At 42.3% G+C, this 25,363-nt stretch overlaps 1 protein-coding gene across 1 annotated transcript in view; it reads right to left on the bottom strand.

The window, feature by feature from the left end:
* Positions 1–19,618: 19,618 nt before the first annotated feature.
* The window catches only part of eepd1 (endonuclease/exonuclease/phosphatase family domain containing 1), a 63,307-nt gene continuing 57,562 nt past the window's right edge, over positions 19,619–25,363 (bottom strand). Inside the window, exons 5-8 of the mRNA XM_080441923.1 lie at positions 24,194–24,328; positions 23,611–23,779; positions 21,988–22,182; positions 19,619–20,458 (exon numbers count right to left, since the gene is read on the bottom strand). Of these exons, the coding sequence (XP_080298049.1) occupies positions 20,256–20,458; positions 21,988–22,182; positions 23,611–23,779; positions 24,194–24,328 (702 nt within the window). The 3' untranslated portion in view covers positions 19,619–20,255. The remainder of the gene's footprint in view (positions 20,459–21,987; positions 22,183–23,610; positions 23,780–24,193; positions 24,329–25,363) is intronic.

Raw genomic sequence — 25,363 nt, 5'->3', positions numbered from 1 at the left:
TAGTAGAGTCTGTGTGTCTGTAGTAGAGTCTGTGTGTCTGTAGTAGAGGTCTGTGTGTCTGTAGTAGAGGTCTGTGTGTCTGTAGTAGAGTCTGTGTGTCTGTAGTAGAGTCTGTGTGTCTGTAGTAGAGGTCTGTGTGTCTGTAGTAGAGTCTGTGTGTCTGTAGTAGAGTCTGTGTGTCTGTAGTAGAGTCTGTGTGTCTGTAGTAGAGGTCTGTGTGTCTGTAGTAGAGTCTGTGTGTCTGTAGTAGAGTCTGTGTGTCTGTAGTAGAGTCTGTGTGTCTGTAGTAGAGTCTGTGTGTCTGTAGTAGAGTCTGTGTGTCTGTAGTAGAGTCTGTGTGTCTGTAGTAGAGGTCTGTGTGTCTGTAGTAGAGGTCTGTGTGTCTGTAGTAGAGTCTGTGTGTCTGTAGTAGAGGTCTGTGTGTCTGTAGTAGAGTCTGTGTGTCTGTAGTAGAGTCTGTGTGTCTGTAGTAGAGTCTGTGTGTCTGTAGTAGAGTCTGTGTGTCTGTAGTAGAGTCTGTGTGTCTGTAGTAGAGTCTGTGTGTCTGTAGTAGAGGTCTGTGTGTCTGTAGTAGAGTCTGTGTGTCTGTAGTAGAGTCTGTGTGTCTGTAGTAGAGGTCTGTGTGTCTGTAGTAGAGTCTGTGTGTCTGTAGTAGAGTCTGTGTGTCTGTAGTAGAGGTCTGTGTGTCTGTAGTAGAGTCTGTGTGTCTGTAGTAGAGGTCTGTGTGTCTGTAGTAGAGTCTGTGTGTCTGTAGTAGAGGGTTTGGGATCCAGAACCGAAGGAACCAGAGGCACCGGATCCAACATTGTAGAACTGGAATCGGTCGCATCACATTTTAAACTGTTTCCGGAACCGTTCTTATCACACTGTCAGAGCTGGTTAGTATTAGTATTGGTTAGCATTTTCATGCTGGTAGCCATTTCCACATCACATGATTATAGGGACCACGATGGAAACAAGTCCCCAGGACTTTTTTTTAGTTATCCTTTTAGCCTAAGGGCCCTATTTTCGCCAGTGTCTTAGCCATTAAACTTCTTTACCATTTTTTACTATGTTTTTTAAAAAAATCAAATAGTTCAAATAGCCAATCTACAAGCTCACAATGTATCGATGTAGATCGGCTAGTTAAACTATTTGAAAATGTTTTTAAAAAATAGTTTTAAAAAACATGGCAAAGAAGTTTAGGGGAAAATAGGGCCTTAAGTGTTTTACTGTACCTCCGTGCTGTTTACATTTTTTACTAAGTATTCAATCAATCATAAAAACTAAAAAACCAAAAACTACAAAAATGGAACTCAATGCCTCCCTGCTTAGCACTCAGCAGCAATAGTTGGAATGGGAGTAAGTAAGTGCATCAAGCTGCCACATGCTACTGAAACAGGAGATAGGCTCCTGTCCTATGGGCCTCATGGCTTGGCAAGGCTTACTTATTATTATTACCAAAATATGTTGTTCCAGGGACCCCCCTCAGAAGCAAAGATTTGAGTTAAAAAATGTTAGGTTTAAATATATATATATATATATTCAAATATTTGCACTCATGTTCAAGATTTTTCAAAAATAGCAGATCTACAAGCTCATGACACACAGATGGGTTACCGGATTGTAATGGGTCAATTGTATACCATGTTTCTATGAGTTTTTTGTTGTTTGTTGTTGGTTGTTGGTTGTTGTTGTTGTTGTTGTTGTTGTGCTGGTGGAACTGCAACATAACTCAACTCATAACTTACAAAGTCTAAGAAGTTCAGATACATTGAAAATGTATTATTGAATATGCCTCTACACCAGGGGGTTTCAGTGTTTTATTGTTCAGGCCAAGGACCCCGTAGCTGAGAGAGAGATGAAGCAGGGACCCCCCACTACACATTGTATAAAGTTGCAGATTAAACCTTTTCATAGACTTCATAGATAGCTTCATAAACTTGTTTGACACCACTGTCATCAGTGTTGTGTAAATGAATGTTTTTTTTCACCCGTTTCCTAGGCTGTGTGTTTTCCACTTCTTGTCGATTTCATTGGATATCATTGGTCACCTGACCAGTTTCATTGGATTTCATTGGATCAAATCGACAGGAAGTGGAAAACACACAGCCTATAGGAAGCGTAATATTGTCATGCAGCAACATTCGACCAAACCCCGCCCTGCCGCCCTGCGATTGGCTGAATACAAAAACGAGAAAACAAGGACTCCGCCCCCAGAGGGAACCGTGGGGGCATTTACAGTCTAATACAGACCAAAACCCTAGTACTCCATCTGGTCTTGTGGCGGGCCTCACTAGGCGTCAGACTGCCGACCCTGAGGCTCGAGATTGAATCTCGCTGGAGGCACTCTTTTTCCAACAACTGCAGACAACTTTTTTTTGGCTAATAAAGTATAGTTTTGGACCGGACCGCGACGGAGGGGCGCAGTCTCAAGCGAACTTGAGCCACGAGAGGCACCACCGAGCGCGCCAAAGCGCGCGAGTTGCCGTGCCGAACATTGCGAAGTTCGCTTTGAGCCTACTCAGCCCCGTCCGAGTTATGTACCGATAGGCACAGAATAGTAAATGATGTTGTGGGGACTGCGTTTGCCCCAACTGTCACTCAAAGTGACCACTGGCCAATCACAGCGCGACTTTTCCGGGTCTGGGGCGGGTCTTGGCAGAATGTTGCTGCATATCACTATCACGCGCCTAGCAGGGATGAGCTCTAGGGGGTGCTATGTGCTATGTGCCTTAGTTCTGGCACTGGCTGGGGGGCTGGGAGCTCCACATGCACGCGCCGTCAGCTGCGGTCTTAACGCCTTAAAGTTTAAACAATAGCCTCTCAAGGTTCGCGCCGTCAGCAGCGAGCCGTTCTCAATAGCGTCTACCTGGCTGCTTTGCATAACATTAGGCTACTCGAAAAAAGCCATGGACTTGAATTGAATGTGTACATTCCTCTCACAATGAGAGACAACAGTCTCTGCACTGCAGAGTGTGAAGGGGATCGCTTAGAAGAGGTCCCAGTTCTCTGAGACAAGACAAAGACAAGTTGTCTGATTATTTTAGGTACTGTGTGGGTGAGTCTATGTAAAGGGCTTTTATATAAAACTAAAAGGAAAATAAAATAATTGATTAATTGAAACAAAAATAAAAACAACAAATTAACAATGCAACTAAATAATAAGATATAATTACATTAAAAATCACATGTTGAATACAGTATTTCAACTAGCACTGAGCTGATTGGCTATGTGCACATGCGTGCACGTGCGCGTGCACGTGACGTCAGAAAATATAGCCCCCCTAGTTCAAAAATCCACAGCTCATCACTGGCGCCTAGGAAACAGGTGAATACATTTTCTTTTAATATGCTGGATTCATGTTAATGTGTGTTTTCAGACATTTAACCATTTAAACCCTCAATACCTTTGAGTGCTTACATAGATGTTTATCATGTTCTGCTCTGTTGAAAGATGCACACTAGGTGTGCTAAAATAATGGTCTCCCATCCTGATTAAAGGAGTAGTTCACCCGAAAAAATACTTATTTTCTATCAATTACACACCCCATGATTTGTTTTTGTTTTTTTTCCGCATTCCTAAGCCAATAATTTGATGAGCGGTGGTCTCTCCGGTAGGATACTCAAATTACCTGTATTTGAGTCTGACTCGACCTGAACAGAATGAAGCAAAGCACACTGTGTATGTTTATGTACTTGTTTAGTTACAATTTAGTTGGGTGAGTTAGTAATACAATATATAAATGAAGGTACTGTAAGTGAATACAAAATCTATCTTCTGGAAATGTTCGCCCATAATGACATGCCAAAAATAGGGATTGATTATTAATCGATTTTATTAAATTGATTAGTCTGATTAACTGTTACACCTCTAAATCCATCATCAAACTGGCAAACGGTTGAGTCTTCGCAGCTCAGTCCATAGGGTGGTCCATGTCATTGTAGACCAATAGGAGGTGCGGTTTCATGTCGTTGTAGACCAATAGGAAGTGGAGTTTCATGGACCACGCCCTGAGAGACAGAAGGTATGTGAGTCCTGTTGTACTTCCAAATATCCACATGTTTGTAATATGGGATAGATATTGATATGGACAGACGTATATATGATATTGATATTATAGACATACTGTATCCATTCAGACTGTGCTTATGAAAAGAGGTGTGCTTGTAAGCATTCACACTCTACACTATAGAGGCCATGTGAGCTGTACAATGTCATATATTATTAAATGTTATTACACGGCTTGGTTGAATGCTCGATTCTGATTGGTCAGTCATCGGTCATTATTTCTGGATAATGACCGATGAGCTCTATAACGGACCGCTGTGTAATCAGAGACTCAGAACACCTGCTCATATCAACCTAAGCTGCTTGGTTTTATGCTTTATCCAACATGACAGCCATGTAAACAAACAACCAATGTCATTTACAACTAAACGTTGCTCTCAAGAATGTTTTTGAAAACATTTGAAGTGAGAAATAGACGATGCAATAACCGAAAAGTGATTCTATTTGATCCACTGCACTTCCTTGTTTATCGTGGGAATGCCAAAACGCCAAAAAACGCCCCAAAACACAGTCGCCCCGGGGCAAATCCGGCGGTATTACTGGCAAATCGGCGGTATATAGAATGGGGGGCGAGTGTGTTTTGGGGCGAGTTTTCCGGTTACCTTGTGGAATACTGTCATTTGTTTTCCGAGGCGAACTTGTCCGCCCAGCCCAATACTTATGGAATACTTTCGTTGCTGTAAGCAAGGAAATACTTTGTTTTGTTGTTACTTTTGCGTAAATGCATTCATGTATTTATTAAGTAGCCGTGTATTAAGCGGGATAATGCATGGGGAGGTGGTCATTATTGAAATTTAAAGCCCTTCAGGGTGATTATGCACCTCGGCTCCGCCTCGGTGCATAATCACCCTGTCGGGCTTCAAATTTCAATAATGACCACCTCCCCATGCATTATCCCTTGCATACTATATGATATGATATATGATATGATATATTATTATGACACAATCACTTCTCCAAGAGTCCATAGAATCCTTACTGTGAGACCACGAACATTTCACCTCCAGTGTGTGGGAGGAATGTTCAGACTCCATTGCTCCACACTCTCTCAGTGAAAATTCACGTCCACCGCAGGAAGGTGTAATCCTCCATACAGGTTGACGTGTAGAACCATCCCTCCTTTCTGAAGACACAGCATTGCCACAGAACATCTGTCTACACAACACGGATAATGACTCGCGGTCCAGGGCTTCATCCACTGGTCTCCACTCTCCCTGGTGTTTCATCTCCAGTCTACCGGTACAGTTACTGGTTCCTCCCACCAACCTGACATCATCAGGCTCTGTACAGAGACAATAGAATACACAGTAAAAAATTCAATATTAACTGTGATTGTGAAATAATCAAAATCTGAAGTGCAGTTTGTCTTTTACCATAGCAGTCGAGACCAACAGTCTTGTCAGGTGAGCAGGTGTTTCTGGTTGAGTCTGAGGTTCTACAGTCCAGGAGAGCAGACTCGTTGCCTTCACAATGGAACCCTTTGGTCCACATCGGAGCCTTCACTTCTCCATACAGTGCCGCCTGGAGGAAGGGAGTAGCCCCACAGCCAAGCTCCCTACAGAGCACCTGTGCATCCTGCATGTCAAAGTCACCATGACACACCGGGACCCACGACTGATTAGACTTCACCTCCACTCTGCCTGAACACACACTATCCCCATTCACCAACCTCACAGACTCTGAAGAGAGAGAGAGAGAATTAAAAGTTAATTATGTATTTATTAAATCACTACAAAGGATTCATATATCCTTTATAGATGCATGTGGGACTCTAAACACATCAGATCGATCGATCAATCAATCATTGGCTTTTTTAATTTCAAGGACCCCCAGTTGGATATGCATTAAGCCCCAGATAGCTCTGAGAGTGTACACTCTCGGAGTTACAGACCCGTAAGGGTCCATTTGGTTGCTAAATATCAATAATTTTGCTAGGGTCCCCCTGGGACCCTCCCCTAAGGACCCCTGGTGGTCCCCGGACCCCACTTTGAGAACCACAGGAATAGATTACTGTCATTGTTGAAGTCATTGTTCGTTACCTGTACAGATCACCTCCAGTCTGGAGGAGGAAGTATCAGACAAGTCTGTTCCCCGCTCCCTTAGAGAAGATTCGGATTGGAACATATATGGAATCCTCCATATAGGTTGAAGTGATCCAGAACTCCTGGTTGCTGAAACAATAGAGCCACAGCCCAGCTGTCTACACACTACAGATGCAGACTTCGTGCTCCACTTCCTGTGTGGATCACCCACTGGTCTCCACTCTGCATGGTGTTTCATCTCCAGTGTACCGGCACAGTGACTGGTTCCTCCCACCAACCTGACATTAGACTCTGTACGTAGACAATAGCAGTTTAGTTTTAGTTTTAGTCTTTGTTTTACCTGTTGTGTGGTGTGTTGGTTGAACCTGGAGAGCTGAAGAGAAAAATCACAACATTTGAGTGTAACAGAGACATGGATCCTCTCAGTGCAGCTGGCTGGTCTATCTGTTGAAATACAGGAGCTGATGACCTTTGTTTCTCCTATTTGCTAAGACTAATCTGCCTGTGCAAAAAAAGAATCGTTGTGATTGGATTTCGCTGCCCCCGAACTTGTGGGGCACAAATCAGGAACCAGTATGCAAATATGGGGCGGGGTTAACACCTGAGGCATTTTTTGAAATCCGCCCCTTGGACATGCGGGTTTCCACACAGAAATTCCAGACTAATCTATGCAGTGATATTAGTCTGGCCATGCCAGGCTAGTTTGCTGCTATTTGTGCCAGAAAACTACAGGTCTGCATTGACTCTCAGTTCTTTAAAATCACTTATAAAAACCTTTCCGTTTGTCGCTATCTATCAATATTGATTTGATTCTTTACTTATTCTTCTGCACTGTAATCTTATTTTTCTATTTATTTTTAAACTTCTCAAAAGAACAACTTCTTTTTGTTTTTATTGTATTCAATTGTACCTTTATATTGTTTTGTTTTCTTAGGTGTTTTGAGTTATTTGCAATGCAGCATAATTAACTCACCCTGTACGTCCAGTTCAAGGACCAGAGCCAGGTGTTCGTTCTGGTCTCTGAGCTCATAGCGACCCGAGTCTGACAGCTGGACGTCATGCACAGTGATCTGCAGCGTCCGACTCCGTCCGTCCGAGTCCCTCTTCTGAAGTCTGCCTGCAAACAGCCTCTCTGTGTTCTCCACCAGCAGGCTGCCCGCCTTCATCAGCACCATCTGGTGGTCTGGAGGACCCGCAGATGGAGTGAAGGTCAGGTTGAACAGAGCAGGGTCCATCCCAAACCTGATGTGGAAGTCCTGGCCCACAGCTGTGTCATTAACGTGTTGGTACTGCTCTGTATGTGAGAGAGAGAGGAGATTGTATGAAATACAGTCAAGATGATACACAAGAATCTCACTGGGTCACTTATTTGTGATACGGCAGCCATTTCCACATCACATTATAGGGTCCAAAATGAGCCTTTTTGTGTCGCTGTACCTCCGTGTTGTTTACATTTTTGACAGTAATAAAGTATCAATCAATCAATCATAACCTTCAAAGATGCACTAAGAGATTTTCTTAGATTAAAATTAAGTGTTAAATAGCTCTATATGCTATACAGTGTTTGTTCAGTAACTGGTCTACTCTCCAGCTCTTTGGTAAGAAGAAAATACATTTTCAGGTCAGGATACCAATTTTATCCAATCAGGAGAGAGAACTCATACAGGACAAACAAGTTAAATTGGAAGAGATGACACAAAGAAATGAGCAGACACATTTCAAACTGGAACACTGTAGAATGTAAGCTGATACATTGCTGAAAATGTACTTCCTGTTCATTAAAGAAGCACTTCGCCCATTTTAAACCTACGGTATCTTCATATCATTTCTCTATGGAGAATAACAATGGGTCATCTTAGAATCGTCTCATATAAGAATTGTGGTCCAAAAATAAACAAACCGTCTCGGCGATATTGTCAGGGAGATGGCTCTGTATCGTTTATGATAGTCAGTCACTCATATTTGATACAGTCTGTTTCTGGCAAAAATGTAACTGATGCTTCATATCCATATGAGTCAAACCTTATTTTTGGAACACAGTTCTTATTTGACGCGATATTAAAGACGTCTATGGGAATTCAGAACGGGGGTGGAAAACCGTGACCCAGGTAGGATGCGTAAATTACATCAGACTTCGGTGCTCAATGTCTCCCTGCTTAGCACTCGGCATCAATGGTTGGATTGGGGGTAAGTAAGTACATCAAGCTGCCTCATGCTACTGAAACAGGAGATAGGTTCCTGTCCTATGGGCCTCATGCTACTGAAACAGGAGATAGGTTCCTGTCCTATGGGCCTCATGCTACTGAAACAGGAGATAGGTTCCTGTCCTATGGGCCTCATGCTACTGAAACAGGAGATAGGTTCCTGTCCTATGGGCCTCATGCTACTGAAACAGGAGATAGGTTCCTGTCCTATCATGGCCTCATGGCTTGTCAAGGCTTACTTATTATTATTACCGTTAACTGTTATCTTGACTCTGATGATAAACTTGTGGTATTGGTTCCTGAAGGTGTAGTAGCCGTTGTGTTCCTGGGTGAGTTTATCCATCATCCACTGGTTGTTCACCATCCTTCCCCAGGCCCCTCCCTCACTGGCTGGAGGAGGGTTGCCGGTACGACTCCACAGGACCTGAGACGTCTCTGGGCTTTCCAGAGGAGTGAATTCCATGGTGTGTTCGTAGTCATGAACGATGATGTGGTAGTCGGAGCCATAATCCTTAATAGCTTCACTTGCACATTCTAAAACACGCACGCATGCATGCACGCACACGCGCGCACTCACGCACACGCACACACACACACGCGCACGCGCATGCACGCGCACACACACACGCACACGCACACACACACACACACACACACACACACACACGAGAAAAACACAGAATGTATTGAGAATGGATGTGCCATGCCCATGTATCAACTGACAGGACACTGAAATAATGTGGTCAAAATGTATGTCTGTTTTTATTTACGTGAAGCCTATAGAACAGCACTGGAACAGACTAGATTTAAATGTCATACAGTTTCACCTAAAGAACAGTGAAAATTGTTATTATGCCAGAGAGATCCACACCCTAGAAAGTTTACAACCCTTAAGGTCTTAATGAGGATTTTGACATGAGTGTACAAAATACAACAGATTATATGTGCTACTATGCTATATGGCTACTACCTGATGTCTGCATAGATTTTGTAGCATTTTGGTTTGCTTTTTTGGTTTTATATGTATTATATGTACATACTGTACATATTGTAATCTCAATGCTCTGGTGTTTCTTGTCTCAATAGACACTCTTGTCTAAAGCTGTTGTAGTCACTATAGAACTACAATTCCCTTGACGTCGAGTATGGCCTCTGTAGTGCACTGCATTTGGGACTACAATTCCCTTGATGTCTGTCTAGTCACTGGAATGTTGGAATGTGTGTCTTGCATTGGCACTGCTGCTGCATTAACTTGTCCTTGTGTGCCTGAAGAAGGTCACACGACAGAAAGCTTGTATTAAAACTCATTCAAATTAAGATATCTGCTCAGTGTTGTGAGCGTGCGGCTGCTGCTGTTCGTTCTGTTTCATACAGTCTCACCTAAAACCTTCAGAAGCAGGACGGTGGTGAGTGTGCTGGAATCGTCCCCAACAGAGAAAGTCCCCGTGTCTTTGTCCGTCACCTCCATCACAGCAAAAGTACTTAGTGATAGCTCATAGTGTGGGTCCAAAGACTGCAAATGTGAACAACATTTATTTAGCATTTAGTCATGAGAGATGAGAGGCCATTAGTAATCACTTCTGAAGACATACCTCTATGTCAGGTGTCTTTGCTGATGATTGCCCTATTCTAAATCTGTTTTCTGTTCCCTCAGCCCTATGTTCCCTCAGTTTAGGGTTATGTTTGTGGTTAGGTTAGGGTTAGGATTAAGCTTGGGGTTAGGTTAGGATTAGGTTTGGGATTAGGTTATAGGGTTAGGATTAGGCATGGGATTAGGTTAGGGTTAGGATTGAGGTTATGATTAGTGTTAGTTTTGAGGGAACATAGGACTGAGGGAACATACTGTAGGTACGCTCCAGACTTTTGCTGTATTTAGATTTAGCTTTGTTTGCTGTTTTTAAGTTGTTCTGTAAAGCACTTTGAACTTTTAGAAATACAAATACATTCATTATTACCTTGAATCAGTGTCTGCTTATGAGCAACGTTGGGCTTATTTTTCCCGTAAAGTTGCTTGAACATAAAGTAGGGTTAGGGTTAATGTTTTTTAAACCAGTAGATGTCAAACATGTTCATGTTCACATGATGCCACAACACATTCCATCTCTTCCTCACCTTCCTGTTTTCCAGCACTTGTATCCTTTGGCTGCCGGGAGCATCAGAAGTGAAGTACAAGTTTCGAGGGTTCCCAAGGTCAGACCCATAAATGATGAAATCATAACCATAGCAAACAGTCTTAGACAGCGGTTGAGCAGGGGAGCCTTAAAACACAAAAGACAGAGACAAAAGGTTACATCATCAATTAAACTACCTATAAACTACCTCTATCTAATCTAATAATACACATGTGGTATATTATTTTGTGGCAATTTGTTCATGTTTCTTCTCTGTGGCCTGATGTCCTTGATCAGTTTGAGCCTGTATCTCTCTCATGTTGTCAATCATCTGTGGCCTACAGATGTCCTTACAGCAGAGCCTGTACTGTAGCTCATTCACAATGCGTCTACCCGCCTCCTCACTCTGCTGGCTCCCTGTCCGTTTTAGGATTGATTTAAAGATTGTATTTTTTAGTTTTTAAAGCTCTAAACAGGTCGGGCTCCTCTCTTATAGCTGAACTCCTACACTGTCACACCACAGAGCTGTGAGGTGGGCTGACCAGTTGCTGCTGGATGTGCTTACTGTAGAACCAGGCTAAAAACCAGAGCTGACAGAGCACTTTGTGGTGGCTGACCATACGCTCTGGAACATATGCGTTCTGCCCAGTCCCTAGGGAGGCTTTTACGTTTTTTATCAAAGTCACGTTTTTCTCCCTGACTTTCAATCCTTTTTGAGCTGGACACCCCTTGGCATGTGATCTGTAAAAGGCTGTTGTAACTCTTTGTTTTTGTTGTTCTTGTTTTGTTAATTTACCACGGTCATCATTAAATCATTGATCATTAACCTGTACAGAACTTTGACCGCGGTCGTTTTTAAACATGTTTTATAAATAACTTTTGAGTTGAGATTCCTGTGTGAACTTTGATCATGACTAGTCCAGGACACAAGATCAATACAATGTCATCATCACTGTATCATATACAAGCTCAGCTACGAGCTTGTAGATCTGCTATTTTTTTTAATAGCCAAAGTATAAAAGGTTATGCTATATTAACACATTTGGTTGGGGACCCCCTGGAACCGCCCCCACTTTGAGAAGCACTGATCTAAAACATGTCATCATACATTAGTGAGATGGTTCAGTCTCCCATATGGTATCAGAGGCTGATGGATTTACTGGATTAGATGGTAACCGTGGGAACAGTGGCCACCAGCTATTTCTGGGCACCATGTTTTTTTTTTGTTGCATTTATTTATTTTGTATTTTACATTTTATATTAGATCAGGGGTCTTCAACGTTTTCAGGCCAAGGACCCCTTGGCTGAGAGAGAGAGAAAGCAGGGACCCCCATTATATATTGTATACATTTTTCCTTTTTTGATAATTTCATAGGCAGCTTCATAGACTTGTTTCACAACACTATCATGTTGGATTCATGTTAATGTGTATTTCCAGACATTTAACCATGCTCTAAAAACAATACTTAGTAAACCTGACCTTTCACTCTGTACTTTCTGTACTTTCACTCTTTTTTCCCCCCTATACCGAACCACTTTGCCGAAAATAGCAGATCTACAAGCGCACAACGCCTCGCAGCGCGAGGCGTTGTGTGCTTGCAGATCTGCTATTTTTGGCCAAAGTTCTCCTCAGAATAGGGATGCTTGGTTGAAGTGGTTAATGTAAGAATCACACAAAGATTTGGCGGACCCCCTGTAGTAACTCTGAGGACCCCCTAGGGGTCCCGGACCCCCTGTTGAAGACCCCTGTATTAGATTTTATATGACGACGACAACGGGGGGTTAATAGAAACGTATTATTATATTGCTATAAAATGCCTTAATGTTATATTCGACCATAGGCCTAATACTGCCTATCATTTTGTTATTAACCTGCTGTATAGTCTAGGGGATATTTCTATATTTTAACAGGCTTAAAAACATAATCTTGCAGGAAAAGAGACAATGAGAGAGATTTACAAGTGGAAAAGCCAACTATTAGGAGGATAGGTTCAAAATGCACCAATTACATTGTTGCATTTTTGAACGGTTGCTTTTAAAACAATCTTGTAAAATATGTGTGTTCTAACTTAAATTCTTTAGTAGACTATTCCTATTTTGTACCCTATAATGTATTCACGTGCTGCTTGAGCAGTGCTGTGTCCAGTGTGGTCCAGTCTAGTTCGCTGTGTGCTCATGTTAAGAGCTGGTGCCATGTTTTTGCACTTTTTCTGTTTTTCATGTGTCTATGAGGTTGATAGAACTTCATAAAGCCCCCCGGTGGTGTTTTTATGGTGTTTTATGTCTTCTCTGACTATTTGGAGTTTCTTCCTGGAGGCTGAAACCTTGAGGGTCAAACGTGCCAATAGAGAAACAGCCCTTTAGTGACATCACAAAGCCATACCCTCCCCCTCATTATCATAACACAACAGGTGTGGGCATGAGGAGGAGGAGGGACTAGGACAGGTGGGTGGTGCTAAGGTGGTGGAGGAGGTGCTAAGGTGAGAACCAGGTATACTTAATGAACTGGAGGCGTGTCCACATAAAACATAATTTTAACAATTTCTGTACACTTTTTTTTTGTTGAAAAAAATCCTTACATAATAATAATACCTTATGATGAGGTTTTAGGGTTGAAAAATATCATGGCACTCCATCTTTAAGAGCTTCAGCAACAATCAGCACACCTCTCAACACCTGCACATCGATGTATTACTGTATACTGGAGCCTGCCAGTCACAATGTGGGACAGGGTCTCAATTAGTGGGACTCCTGAAAGGTCATGGAAATGTAGGACTGTCCCACGCAAAGGGGGACATCTGGTCACCCTACTTCTGACCATTTTTACAATTATAATTTTTTTGCAATAAATTACCAATTTAACATTGAGGTGCACACAATGTTTAGGTGACCACAATGTTTAGATGCCCACTCCTCCGGTTCCCATTATATCTACAGTACTTACAATGCAGCTCCATCATTAGAGAGGAAAGGAGCAGAGAAGTCACACTCAGCCACAGAACCATCTTCTTCCTGATGTCTGAAGATACCTTCACCCACTGTCTGCTCCTTGTGTCTGAAGATACCTTCACCCACTGTCTGCTCTGTGTCTGCTGAAGATCGGTGGTGGAAAAAGTACTCAGACATTTCACTTATAAAAGTAGCAATACCACAATGTAAAAATACTCTGGTACAAGTAAAAGGCCTGTGTTCAAAATGTTACTTGAGTACAAAGTACAAAAGTATTGGCATCAAAATATGCTTAAAGTACCAAAGGTAAAAAGTACTAAAATGTTTGAAAATAGCAGATCTACAAGCTCACAACGCGTTGCAGCCTATGTATAAAATAGGGCTGAAGTGGTTAATGTATGTTTTATAATATAATAATTTATATCTGCAAAGTAACCAGTAACTAAAGTTTTCCAAACAGATTTAAGTGGAGTAAAAGTGCAATATTTGCCTCTGAGATTTAGTGAAGTAGAAGTAAAAAAATACTGAAAATTGGAAATAGTCCAGTAAAGTAAAAACACCTCAAAATCGTACTTAAGTACAGTACTTGAGTAAATGTACTTAGTTACTTAACACCACTGACCTTCAGCCACTGTCTGCTCCTTGTGTCCGTTTCAAGCTCCACAGATACAGTACCTTTCACCTAGTGTCTGCTCCTTGTGTCTGTTTCAAGCTCCACAGATACAGTACCATTCACCTAGTGTCTGCTCCTTGTGTCTGTTTCAAGCTCCACAGATACAGTACCATTCACCTAGTGTCTGCTCCTTGTGTCTGTTTCAAGCTCCACAGATACAGTACCATTCACCTAGTGTCTGCTCCTTGTGTCTGTTTCAAGCTCCACAGATACAGTACCATTCACCTAGTGTCTGCTCCTTGTGTCTGTTTCAAGCTCCACAGATACAGTACCATTCACCTAGTGTCTGCTCCTTGTGTCTGTTTCAAGCTCCACAGATACAGTACCATTCACCTAGTGTCTGCTCCTTGTGTCTGTTTCAAGCTCCACAGATACAGGACCTGCACCCACTGCACTCTTTGACAGTGTGTCCTGAAACGCTCCCTCCATTGCTTCCCCGAATGCCCCCCCCCCACCCACACACACACACACAGTTATCCTGAGTTGATAAAGCATTGTGTTTAGTCAGCAGTCTAACAGGAGGAGCTTAATCCATCTAAACCGCATCGTTTTGTTCAAATCTTTGAATGCATATATTTTTTTGTAACTCAAATCTTTGCTTCTAAGGTTTTGATATTTTGTCGACTAAAACTAAACTAAGACTAAACAATTTCAGAAGACTAAAATGGGACTAAAACTAAATGGTGTGTTATTCAAAAGACTAAATCAGAATTTGCTGTCAAAATTAACACCGGTCCCTAGAACTACATATTTTGATTGGGATCGGCAGCCAAAAACGTACGATTTTGGGGGTCCTTGACATGAGAAAGTTTGAGCACCACTGATATAGAAACAATAGTTCTTCAGAAAAATTAAGACATTTGTTGAGACATTTGACAGTTACAAATGTTCACTTTAAAAAAATATATGTATTCAAAGATTTGCACAAATCTTCACGATTTTTCAAAAATAGCCGATCTACAAGCTCATAGCCCAAGACATCTAAAATGACACAGATGTGTTCCCGGATTGAATGGCTTAACATACTTTGAGGGGAGGATGTCTGTAGTCCTACTGAGAGCCTCGCTGTGCTGACAGCTGTCATCATAAACTGTTCATACAATACTCCAAGATGACACTCAACGTGAAACAATACATCATTAGAATGTTTCATCATAACATCAGGCATCATAGACAATTATTTTAAATAGACACACTTACTAATATACAATGTTTAAAGTGATTGTTTTGGCCAAAACAAATGTTATTTTTGTTAAAAGGTTAAAGCTCTATATTCTAATAGTAATCATTGCTATAGAGTGTTTGTTCAGGAAAAGGAGTCTCCATGTCTCTCCAGTTCTTTAGTAAATAGAAAATTCATTTTCAGGGGGGGTTGCAATTTTTCAGCCATCTAGTACCCATCTATCAGCTTAATTCTTTATAGTGTTCCAGTTTCAATTAATGGGGATCCCAGCAAGCACAATGACGTCATGATGACGTTATGATGACGCCCGGTCATCACCCCGGTGACGTTCAGGACTAGGCCAGATCACAGCCCATATAGGGATGATCTTTACGTCATTTACAGGACGTCATCACCGGGACATCATATGGACATTTGGACAGCAATTTTGGGTGATGAGAAATGTGTTTAGATGACGTCCTGGAAGTGACGTTTTTTTGGTCAGGATACATTTTGGTTGAAATCAGGTGATATTCTGGGCCAGATCTGACTTGTCTTGGTTTGACTTGATCTAGCCCCAATCGAGGCGTCACTGATTGGTCCGGGTCCTGACTGTGCTTGCTGGGATGTCTTTCACCTTCTTCACCGGGTGTGATATGTATCTGCTGTTTTCTTTTTCCTGAGATGTAATTGCTGCAGTTTGTGTTTTTTATTTCTGTTGTATGTAAAAGCACTTTGTGAGTTCTCTCTGTGGGAAGTGCTATACAAATAAAATGTTATAGTGGCTGATAGCGACCCCCCAATAAATGGATCAGCCGGCAGGCTAAGCCTGGGAGATAGAGACTTGTATGACACGCAAACTACAGTAAGGCCCTGTTTACACTGGCAGCCAAATCCAGCCTGAATCAGATCGTGCCATATCCAGATTGGAATCCGATTTGTTTTATGTAGTCTGAACAGAGACAGGTCACATGAGCCACATTCAGAAGTGGTTTCAAATCTGATTCAAATCTGATTTCTAAAGATGCGTCTCAGTCTGAACAGAGTAAACTGATGTAACCACCCAAGTCACATATCAAACTGTCCAAAACGTCACTTGCAGCGTGACCCGAGCGCCACTGACGTCATTACTGAGTGTGAGAATTGATTTAGATTTACGAGAGCACAAGGAGTTAATGAAAACAAAACAATAGTGCAGCATAAGTTTTACAGAAGGGGCGGCAGTGGCTCAGGGGTAGAGTGGCCGGGTAGACTGAACTGGAAACCGCAAGGTCCGGGGGGCTCCCCCAGAGTTAGTGTCGAAGTGTCCTTGAGCAAGACCCTGAACCCCTAATTGCTCCCGATGAGCAGGTTGGTGCCTTGCATGGTTTCCTCCGCCATCGGTGTATGAATGTGTGTGTGAATGGATGAATGTAATGCACAATCTATGTAAAGCGCTTTGGATAAAAGCGCTATATAAATGCACCATTTACAGAAGAAATGGCGAGCAGCATTCAGTGGACAGACGGAGATATTCAATGTCTCCTATAGCACTTTGAGGTGATGCCTCAGTAAGCGAAACTTGTAGGAATGTTTAGGGGACAAGGCAATATATGAAGACAAATCTTGCGGCATGGCAGAAAATGCCATCGGTTCACAAGGTCCTCTCTGCAGTGTCAGAGGAAAATAAAGATTTTTAAGAACACATATTTCAATATCACCATAGATGATACAAAATGTTTCCAATGATCTGTATACATTAATCTGTGCAAAGAAAACAATGAAAGAATGAGCATTTCCCCAAAATGTGGTCAGCAAATATTATCCCTCAAACCAGCCTTCAGGTGAGCAGGTGAGGCCATCATGTCGTTAGCCTCATAGCATAATTGCCTAACTCATACGTTTTTTTCAGGAGAGACAAAACTTTTTAAAAAATCACTTTCTGCCTAAGTCACCTAGATGACTTAGGCAGAAAGTAAAAAAAACTCAAGTCAACTCAATGTGTATTTGCTTTTATTTATATCAACCCATCTCTACTCTCCTAACACTGCTGATTCACACCTTCGGCCTGGCAGAGATTATGAAGAGAAAACGTGTGGATCTGTAGATCTCCTCTGCTACACACGATAAACCTCCACACTATTTAAACTGATATACCAGTGTGCTGCAGGAAGCCATTTCCTAAAATCACCACTAGAGTGCAGCATTAGCAAGTAAACATTAAAAACTACTGGCTAAAGAGAACATGTCAGACTCTCTACTCCCACAAGGACTCTCTCTCACAAACACACACACACACGCGCATCACTACATAATGTACACATATACACAGTAGGACCCGCAATGCAAAACAAACCGTTGCCTTTTTTTGTGTTCTATCCTTTTGATAATTGTGTGACAATGATTTGAGTTACAAATGTTCGCTTAAAATATATATATATTCAAAGGTTTGCACAAATGTTCACGATTTTTCAAAAATAGCAGATCTACAAGCTCATGGCGCGGCTATGAGCTTATAGATCTGCTATTTTTGAATAGCCAAAGTATAAAAGGTTAAAATGATTGTGATGCTATTAACACATTTTGCTGGGGAACCCCTGGAACCCCCCCCCAAGGACCCCTGGGGGGTCCCCGGAACCCACTTTGAGAACCAATGCTCTACAGTAACCGAAACGCTCGCCCCAAATCACGCTCACCCCCATTTTTTGAGCGGACCGCTCACCTCCAGCGGCAGACTGCTCGCCCCGCATGGTGAGAACAGACTACAGGCCCCACCCTAACATTTAGGTTGGGCGTCTACTGAAGCGGACCTGAGCCACGAGAGGCACCGCAGAGCGAGCTCAGGTGAGCGAGTCGACCGTGCAGAACGAGACTAGTTACGTCCTGACAGGAGCGATGCGACGCATTGTGAGCTTGTAGATCTGCTATTTTCAAAAGATTTTTTAGACATTTTGAACTTCTGAAATGGGACATTCTGCACGATGAGTACTTTTACTTTTTGTACTTTAAGTGCATTTTGATTACCAACGCTTTTGTACTTTTACTCAAGTACATTTTGAATTTCCGGACTTTTACTTGTAACAGAGCAGTTCTACATTGCAGTATGTTGATACTTTTACTTAAGTAAAACATGCGAGTACTTTCACACTGCTAACCATTTCATCCATTGATCACGTGCAGGGAATAATTATCGTATGCCCTCCAAAAAAAACTAGAACACACCACTGCCCACGCAGCCCACCTCCCTGAGGGTATTCATAGAGAGAGGTTATTGGGAATGGCGCTAGGTCTGAGGTCAACCACTAGAGGGGGCTGTGAAGTGAAACATCGGGTGGAAGGGCAACAATGTCCATTATCCACTGCTACCAGTGGACACTCTTCGAGTCACATTAACAGTGAATATTTGACTCCAGCATCATGTACTGTATGATTGGCCAACGTCTCTCCATTGTGGGCTGAACAACATGAGGCTGTGTGAAACGTCACCTTCACGTCCCTTCCTCATTGGCTGCGAACCACGGGGGACGGTACGGACCAATCAGCGAGCGGAAAGGCAGAGACCCAAACAGCTATTTGAGCAGGACAGCGTGTGGCGTGATGCTAGCCTGTTCTCCCACACGAGTCCAAAGGGCCTCGTATGTTTGACTAGGCTAGGACAGAGAGGGAACAGATATGGAGGGAAAAAAAGCTCAATTCACTAAGAAGTATCGAGGTTTGGAATCACACAAACCATCAATGATCAACTGCTTTTGGGGGGAAATGACAAAATTTAAATATAGCAATGCATCGACATTAAAAAGAATAGAAAGTCACATACAACAATGTAAGACCCAGACACACGATGAAACATTATCAGTCATAAAGTTTTATTTCATATACATTATAGAAAAATGTTTGGCACACTTTGTCTATGACAGAGAGGACAGTATTATATATATATTTATTTTTTAATTTACTCTGGTCTACTTCTGAAATATTTTACATTAATAAAAGGAAAACAACACCCCCACAAAAAAAAGGCAATCTTGGCACTTTTTTTTTCCACATTCACCAGGAAACCGTTTTCATCCGCAGCAAGAGGAGGAGGAGGAGAGGACAAATCCGGATCCGGGTTTTGAAGGATTTTTAAGTCATTGAGATAATATGTCACGTGACATACATGGTGCAATCATCATCCCTGAAGCCGTACGGGGGGGGGGGGGGGTCCGCTTTCTGTCCTCACTGCGGAGTGCGGACCCTTAAGAGTCTTAATTTGTACTCCGTAGTATGACGGTACCGCTCGCCTACCAAACATCTGATCTCGTCGTCGAGCGAACGAACGCCGTTGTGCGGATGGGAGTATCAGTTCGATTACCCCCATTAAGACCCGGGAACACATCTGTGTGTCATTTTAGGATTTATTTGGATATTCAAAAAATAGCAGATATACAAGCTCACAGCGCGGCACCGAGTGCCGCGCTGTGAGCTTGTAGATCTGCTATTTTTTTTTTAAATAGTGGAAAATGTGTGCAAATCTTTAAATATATATTTTCTAAAGCGAACATTTTTATCTCAAATCTTTGCTTCTGGGGATTATACAAATGTCTTCTAAATCTTCTACATATTGCTAAAATGTATTTGCCCCCCCAGAAGCACAGATCGGATTAAAAAATGTTCGCTTTAAAACGTATATATATAATTTTCCACGTTTTTTTCCGATAATTGCAGATCTACAAAAATCTTATGATATTTAGTCGACTGAAACTAGACGAAAAAGTTTGAGATGACTAAAATAGATGACTAATACGAGCTAACTAGCCAAAGAAATCTTAAAATGACACGATGATGCGTTCCCGGTCTGAATGGGTTAACCACTTAAAACCGAGGTCCCCCAGGGCTCTACACTCGGTCCTCTAGCTAGCATTTTTTTTCCCTCTACAACCGAATCTCTTCGGGCGAAAAAAAAAAAGCACGATCGACAAGCTCACAACGCGTCGCATGGCGTCGTGAGCTTGTGGATCGTGCCGTTTTTGGGGCCGAACGTTCGAATAGGAGGACGCTGAGGGTTCCAGTGTTGTTGTTTTTAGTTTTTTTTTAAAAGGTCATCACCGCTCGTGTTTGGGCATGACGTCCCCCCGGTCCACCACCGCCACTCCGTTCCTGCTCAGCTCTTTGGGGGCGACGGGGGGGGCGTCCGCGATGAAGAACTCGGCCATGACGGGGCAGTGGTCCGAGGCCACGCCCCCCCACGACCAGTTGTCCGGGATCCAGGGATTGGTCAGACCCTCCCGGACCACCGTGCAGTGGCCTGTAACAACACACAACAACACACACACAGTGAGATGGGCCGGAGTTTTCTTTATCATTTTAGAGTAGCCAATCATTTTTTTATCTGCTATTTTTGAAAAATTGTGAAAATGTGTGCAAATCTTTGAATATACATATTTTTTAAGCGAACATTTTTAACTCAAATCTTTGCCTCTGGGACCCCCTGGAACAACATATTCTGAGATGGGGGTCCGCGGCCAAATACATATAATTTTGGGGGTCCTTGACGTGAAAAAGATTGAGCACCACTGATATAGAAACATACGTTTTTCAGAAAACTGTTGGGATTTAGGAGACATGTAGAATCGGCTTCAGGTCTTAATGGGTTAAATACACATTAACATGAATCCAACTAGACAGTGTTGTCAAACAAGTCTATGAAGCTATCTATATAATCTATGAAAAAGTTTAATCTGCAACACAGTTCAATACATTATTATGTAGGAGGGGGGGGGGGCTCTCCTTTATGTTAAAGATGTTTTTTGTCTGTCATGGTGCCAAAAGTTCCTCATGTTTCCGCCATGTTGTTTATAGGAGGGGAAACGGTTAATCCGATTAATCCGTTTAATTCGTTATAAAAAATCCAATCAAATGATCGATAATTCATTATAACTGACAGAATAATCGCACAGAGAATAATCAATATTTGGAGCCTAAGTTGTTTATGTGAAGCAACAGACTGTAGTACTGTGCCAAGACATCTCTCTCTCTCTCTCTTCACTCTCTCTCTGCTCTCTCTCTCACCCTCCACCCCTTCCTCCTCCTCCTCCTCTCTCTCTCTCTCACCTATGGGTGCTTGGACTGACCTGCACAAGGACACCATTGGGTGTGTGGACTTGAGTGCTAGTACACCAGTGTTGTTTTTGACAGCAAATTCTGATTCAGTTTTAGTCATATTTCAGTCATCTGGAATGTTTTGGTTTTCATCTAGTTTTAGTCGACTAAATATCATAAGATTTTAGTCGACTAAAATTCATATGGGCGCTGCCTTGATGGCGTCGTAGTGGCTGATTTTACACTTGGTTGCACGCTGAAAATACAAGCTCACAACGCGTCACAGCGCGACGCGTTGTGAGCTTGTAGATCTGCTATTTTCAGAGCGCAAACCAAACATAAAATGACTTGTCTTTTAGTTCTACTGGATCTCTTCTCCACTATAGTCCCTCACTAACATTTTAGTCTAGTTTTTATTTGTTGACGAAATTGTCAATATATTTAGTCTTAGTTTTAGACATTTTTTTCCAGTTTTTATTTAGTTTTTATTTAGTTTTTTTTCATCAGTGAAATTCGTCATAGTTTTAGTCGACGAAATCAACACACACACACACACACACACACACACACACTACATAATGTGCACATTCAATATGAAAGGACCGCAATGGAAATAATCAGTTTTTTAGCGTTTTATCCTTTTGATAATTGTGTGACAATGTATCTTATTATGTTTATTATCAATAAAGGAGGTCACAGTCAAAGACTCTCTCTCTCTCTCTCTCTCTGCTGTACCTGTGTATGTCTTCTTGAGGCTGCGGCTGACCCAGATGTTGTCCAGGCAGGCCGTGCCCTGCGGGCATCGGGTGCTGATGTTGGTGTGGTGGGTGTGGGGCACCAGGGCACACAGCTTGTCCTTCTTCAGGACGTCCAGCTCTGGGCTGTGAGGAGGCAGCCCGAAATCCCCCAGAACCACCAGCTCCTTCTCCCCTGAAACACAACACAGTGTTACTATAGAACCACCAGCTCCTTCTCCTCTACAGGACAACACAGTGTTATTATAGATAGAACCACCAGCTCCTTCTCCCCTACAGGACAACACAACACAGTGTTATTATAGAACCACCAGCTCCTTCTCCCCTGAAACACAGGACAGGAGGGAGAACACAGTGTTATTATAGGGCTGCAACGCTTAAAAGGACAACTTCGTTTTTTTACAACCAAGGTTTATGTTTTAGATTGTAATTAAAGTAAATAAAAGATGAGTGTTAAAGTTGTACAATGCAGATTCACAAATGACGATTTTTAGCAACCTCTGTTGGTCACTACCGTCACTGCATACAATTTCCGTAGTCCTCGATTACCCAGAATTCCATTTGTTTTCACCGGAAGCCGGAAGCGTTTCAAAAAGGGATCTTTTAATTGTTTTATACTATCTGCGGATCGTTTCTCTTAGCCAGTGGAGCATTAGTTACCATGAGCTGTGCTTTCTTTTTCTGTTCTTTTTCGATCTTCCAATCCTACATTCTCTTAAAATCAGCGTGAGGTTCCTTTTTGTTATTAGCGCGGTAGTTCCTGGCCAAACAGGAAACCGTTGCAGTAGTTCCGTTTTCTGGCCAGATGACGTCATTTTCCCGGGAAAGTCCCCCCCGACAGCGTTCAATACAAAATATATAAATAAAAGGCTTCCGGGGGTGAAATTCATGGAGTGGCTGTGTTGTGAAACTTTTGCCACTCACAAAAGATATACAATTTAACTTTAGTTTTGTTGAAAACGTTACCTAGTATTACTTTAAAATATTACTGCTTTCTATAGTTTTAGCAATTTTCGTGATCTTTTTTACAGTGGGCGGGGGCATTCTGTCCGGTGGCTAAATATGTATTTTTTTTTACACAATAACCCGGTGTTTTCTTTATTATTATTTACAGTAACCCCCAATAACTCACATCTGGCCATCAAAGACCACAGGACCTTTTTTATTGTGTAAAAAAGGCATATTTAGCCACCGGACAGAATGCCCCCGCCCACTGTAAAAAATATCGCGAAAATTGCTAAAACTATAGAAAGCAGTAAATGAAAAAAAATAACACTCATCGTTTATTTACTTTAATTACAAGCTAAAATATAAACCTTGGTTGTAAAAAAAAAAAAAAGTTGTCCTTTAATCAAATTAAGATCGGGAACGCATCTGCTTCTGGGGGGGGTCCCTGGAACAACATTGACATGAAAAGGTTTGAGAACCGCGGATATTATGCAGCATAAGTTTTTCAGAAAACTTATGCTCATCACTCGGTGCCGCACTATGAGCTTGTAGATCTGCTATTTTTTTCAATAGCCAAAAGAAATCTCAATGGGTTAACTAGTAAACTATCTTGTAATTGGCTGGTGAGTGACTCTCTCTGTCCAACCGGACGAACCTTTGAGTGTTTCCTGGATACAGGGGGAGAGGCGCTGATGAGATGCTGCTGATTGGTCGGAGGAGGAGGAGGAGGCGTGGCTCTTCCCGTTGCTGGCGGTCTCTCCTGGCGGGACGGGAGGCGGGGCTCGCATGTGGACGTTGACCAGCGTCAACTCCGACGACCCGATCTAAAATGGAAACGAGAAGATTTACGTCAAGACAAATCATTGAACTCATTCACTGTCAAGGACGACTTTTACGGAAAAAAAATTGGGGTGATTCCACTAGATGGCGCTCTTCGCTAACACATGAGTGACCATTTCATCCCCAGAAGCACACAGAACCAGGAGATCACGTGATCCCAAGATGTATACTGCTCCATTCACTTCCTGGTTAAAGGTTTCATGACATTCAGTTTTACAACACATTAAAAGTCTTTGTCATGGTCCTTCAAACGTGTATAAAAAGTTTTAACTGAAAATTCCACTCCAGTGAGCCATAGTAGGTGAGTAGAAGTATAAAAGTACTGAAAAATTGACATACTCAAGTAAAGTAAAAGCACCTCACTTTACTTGAGTACTCAGATCATCATCGGTACTCACCAGGAAGCGGGCCAGGTACGGTCGGGGGAAGGTGTTATTCCCGTTGCCGTTGACGACGGTGCTCTCCAGGATGGCGGTGTCCTTCAGGTCGATGCCACAGGAACTGTCCCACAGGAAGCCCGAGTAGCTGGTTCCCTGAGAACAGAGGGGATCATGGGAAATGGAGTCACGTTAACCACATTAAACCCCATTAAGACCTGGAACGCATCTGTGTCACTTTAGATTTCTTTGGCCATTCAAAAAATAGCAGATCTACAAGCTCATAGCGCGGCACAAGAGCTTGTAGATCTGCTGTTTTTGAAAAATCTTGAACATTTTTTTTTTTTTTTTTTTTTTTAATTGTTAGGATTTAGAAAACATTTTTAAGAATCGCCTCAGGTCTTAATGGGTTAAACCCCAGCAGATCTACAAGCTCATAATGCGGCACTCTGAGCTTGTAGATCTACTAGTTTTGAAAAATCGTGAAAATGTGTGCAAAATCTTTGCTTCTGGGGGTCCCTGGATTTTTTTTTTTTTAGATGGGGGTCCACGGCCAAATACATATCTACAAATGTTTTCTAAATCCTGTAACAGTATATTTTGCTATATCAGTGCTATATAACCTTTATCATCGGGGCGGCCATAGCTGAGTGGTTAGTGAGCCCGCCTAGGGAGCCAGAGGCCCTGGTTGCCTCAGGTATGATTCCAGGGCACGCCAGCATATGTGTCGATGAAATGACATTTGTCCCTGAGCAAGACTCTTAACCCCTAATTGCTCACAGGCCCTCATTGGAAACAAGCCCGCAAGGACTTTCATGAACGTCCTGTTAAAAGGAATTATCCTTATCCTGTCAAGGACCCCCCAGAATTATATGTATTTGGACTCGGACCCCCATCTAAAAATATTTTTGTTCCAGTATTGAGAGTATTGAGTGATTGGATATGAAGCCACGCACGGTCAAGGTCACGGTTATTTTGTCTCACACTGGGCAATGTGTGCTACAGCAGATTAAGAACTCTAAAAAGACACATTCAACATACATATAACAAAAACTGTGTATTATCTTATGTACACACGTGTTAAGGAACAACACGTGCGTGTGTGCGTGCGTGCGTGCGCGCGTGCGTGCGTGCGTGTGTGTGTGTGTGTGTGTGTGTGTGTGTGTGTGACTGTGTGTTCCAGAGCTTCTC

Source organism: Gymnoscopelus braueri, assembly GCF_963280865.1.
Source record: "Gymnoscopelus braueri genome assembly, chromosome: 11".
In the NCBI taxonomy this organism is placed as follows: Eukaryota; Metazoa; Chordata; class Actinopteri; order Myctophiformes; family Myctophidae; genus Gymnoscopelus; species Gymnoscopelus braueri.
This window is presented reverse-complemented; position numbering and strand designations above follow the sequence as displayed.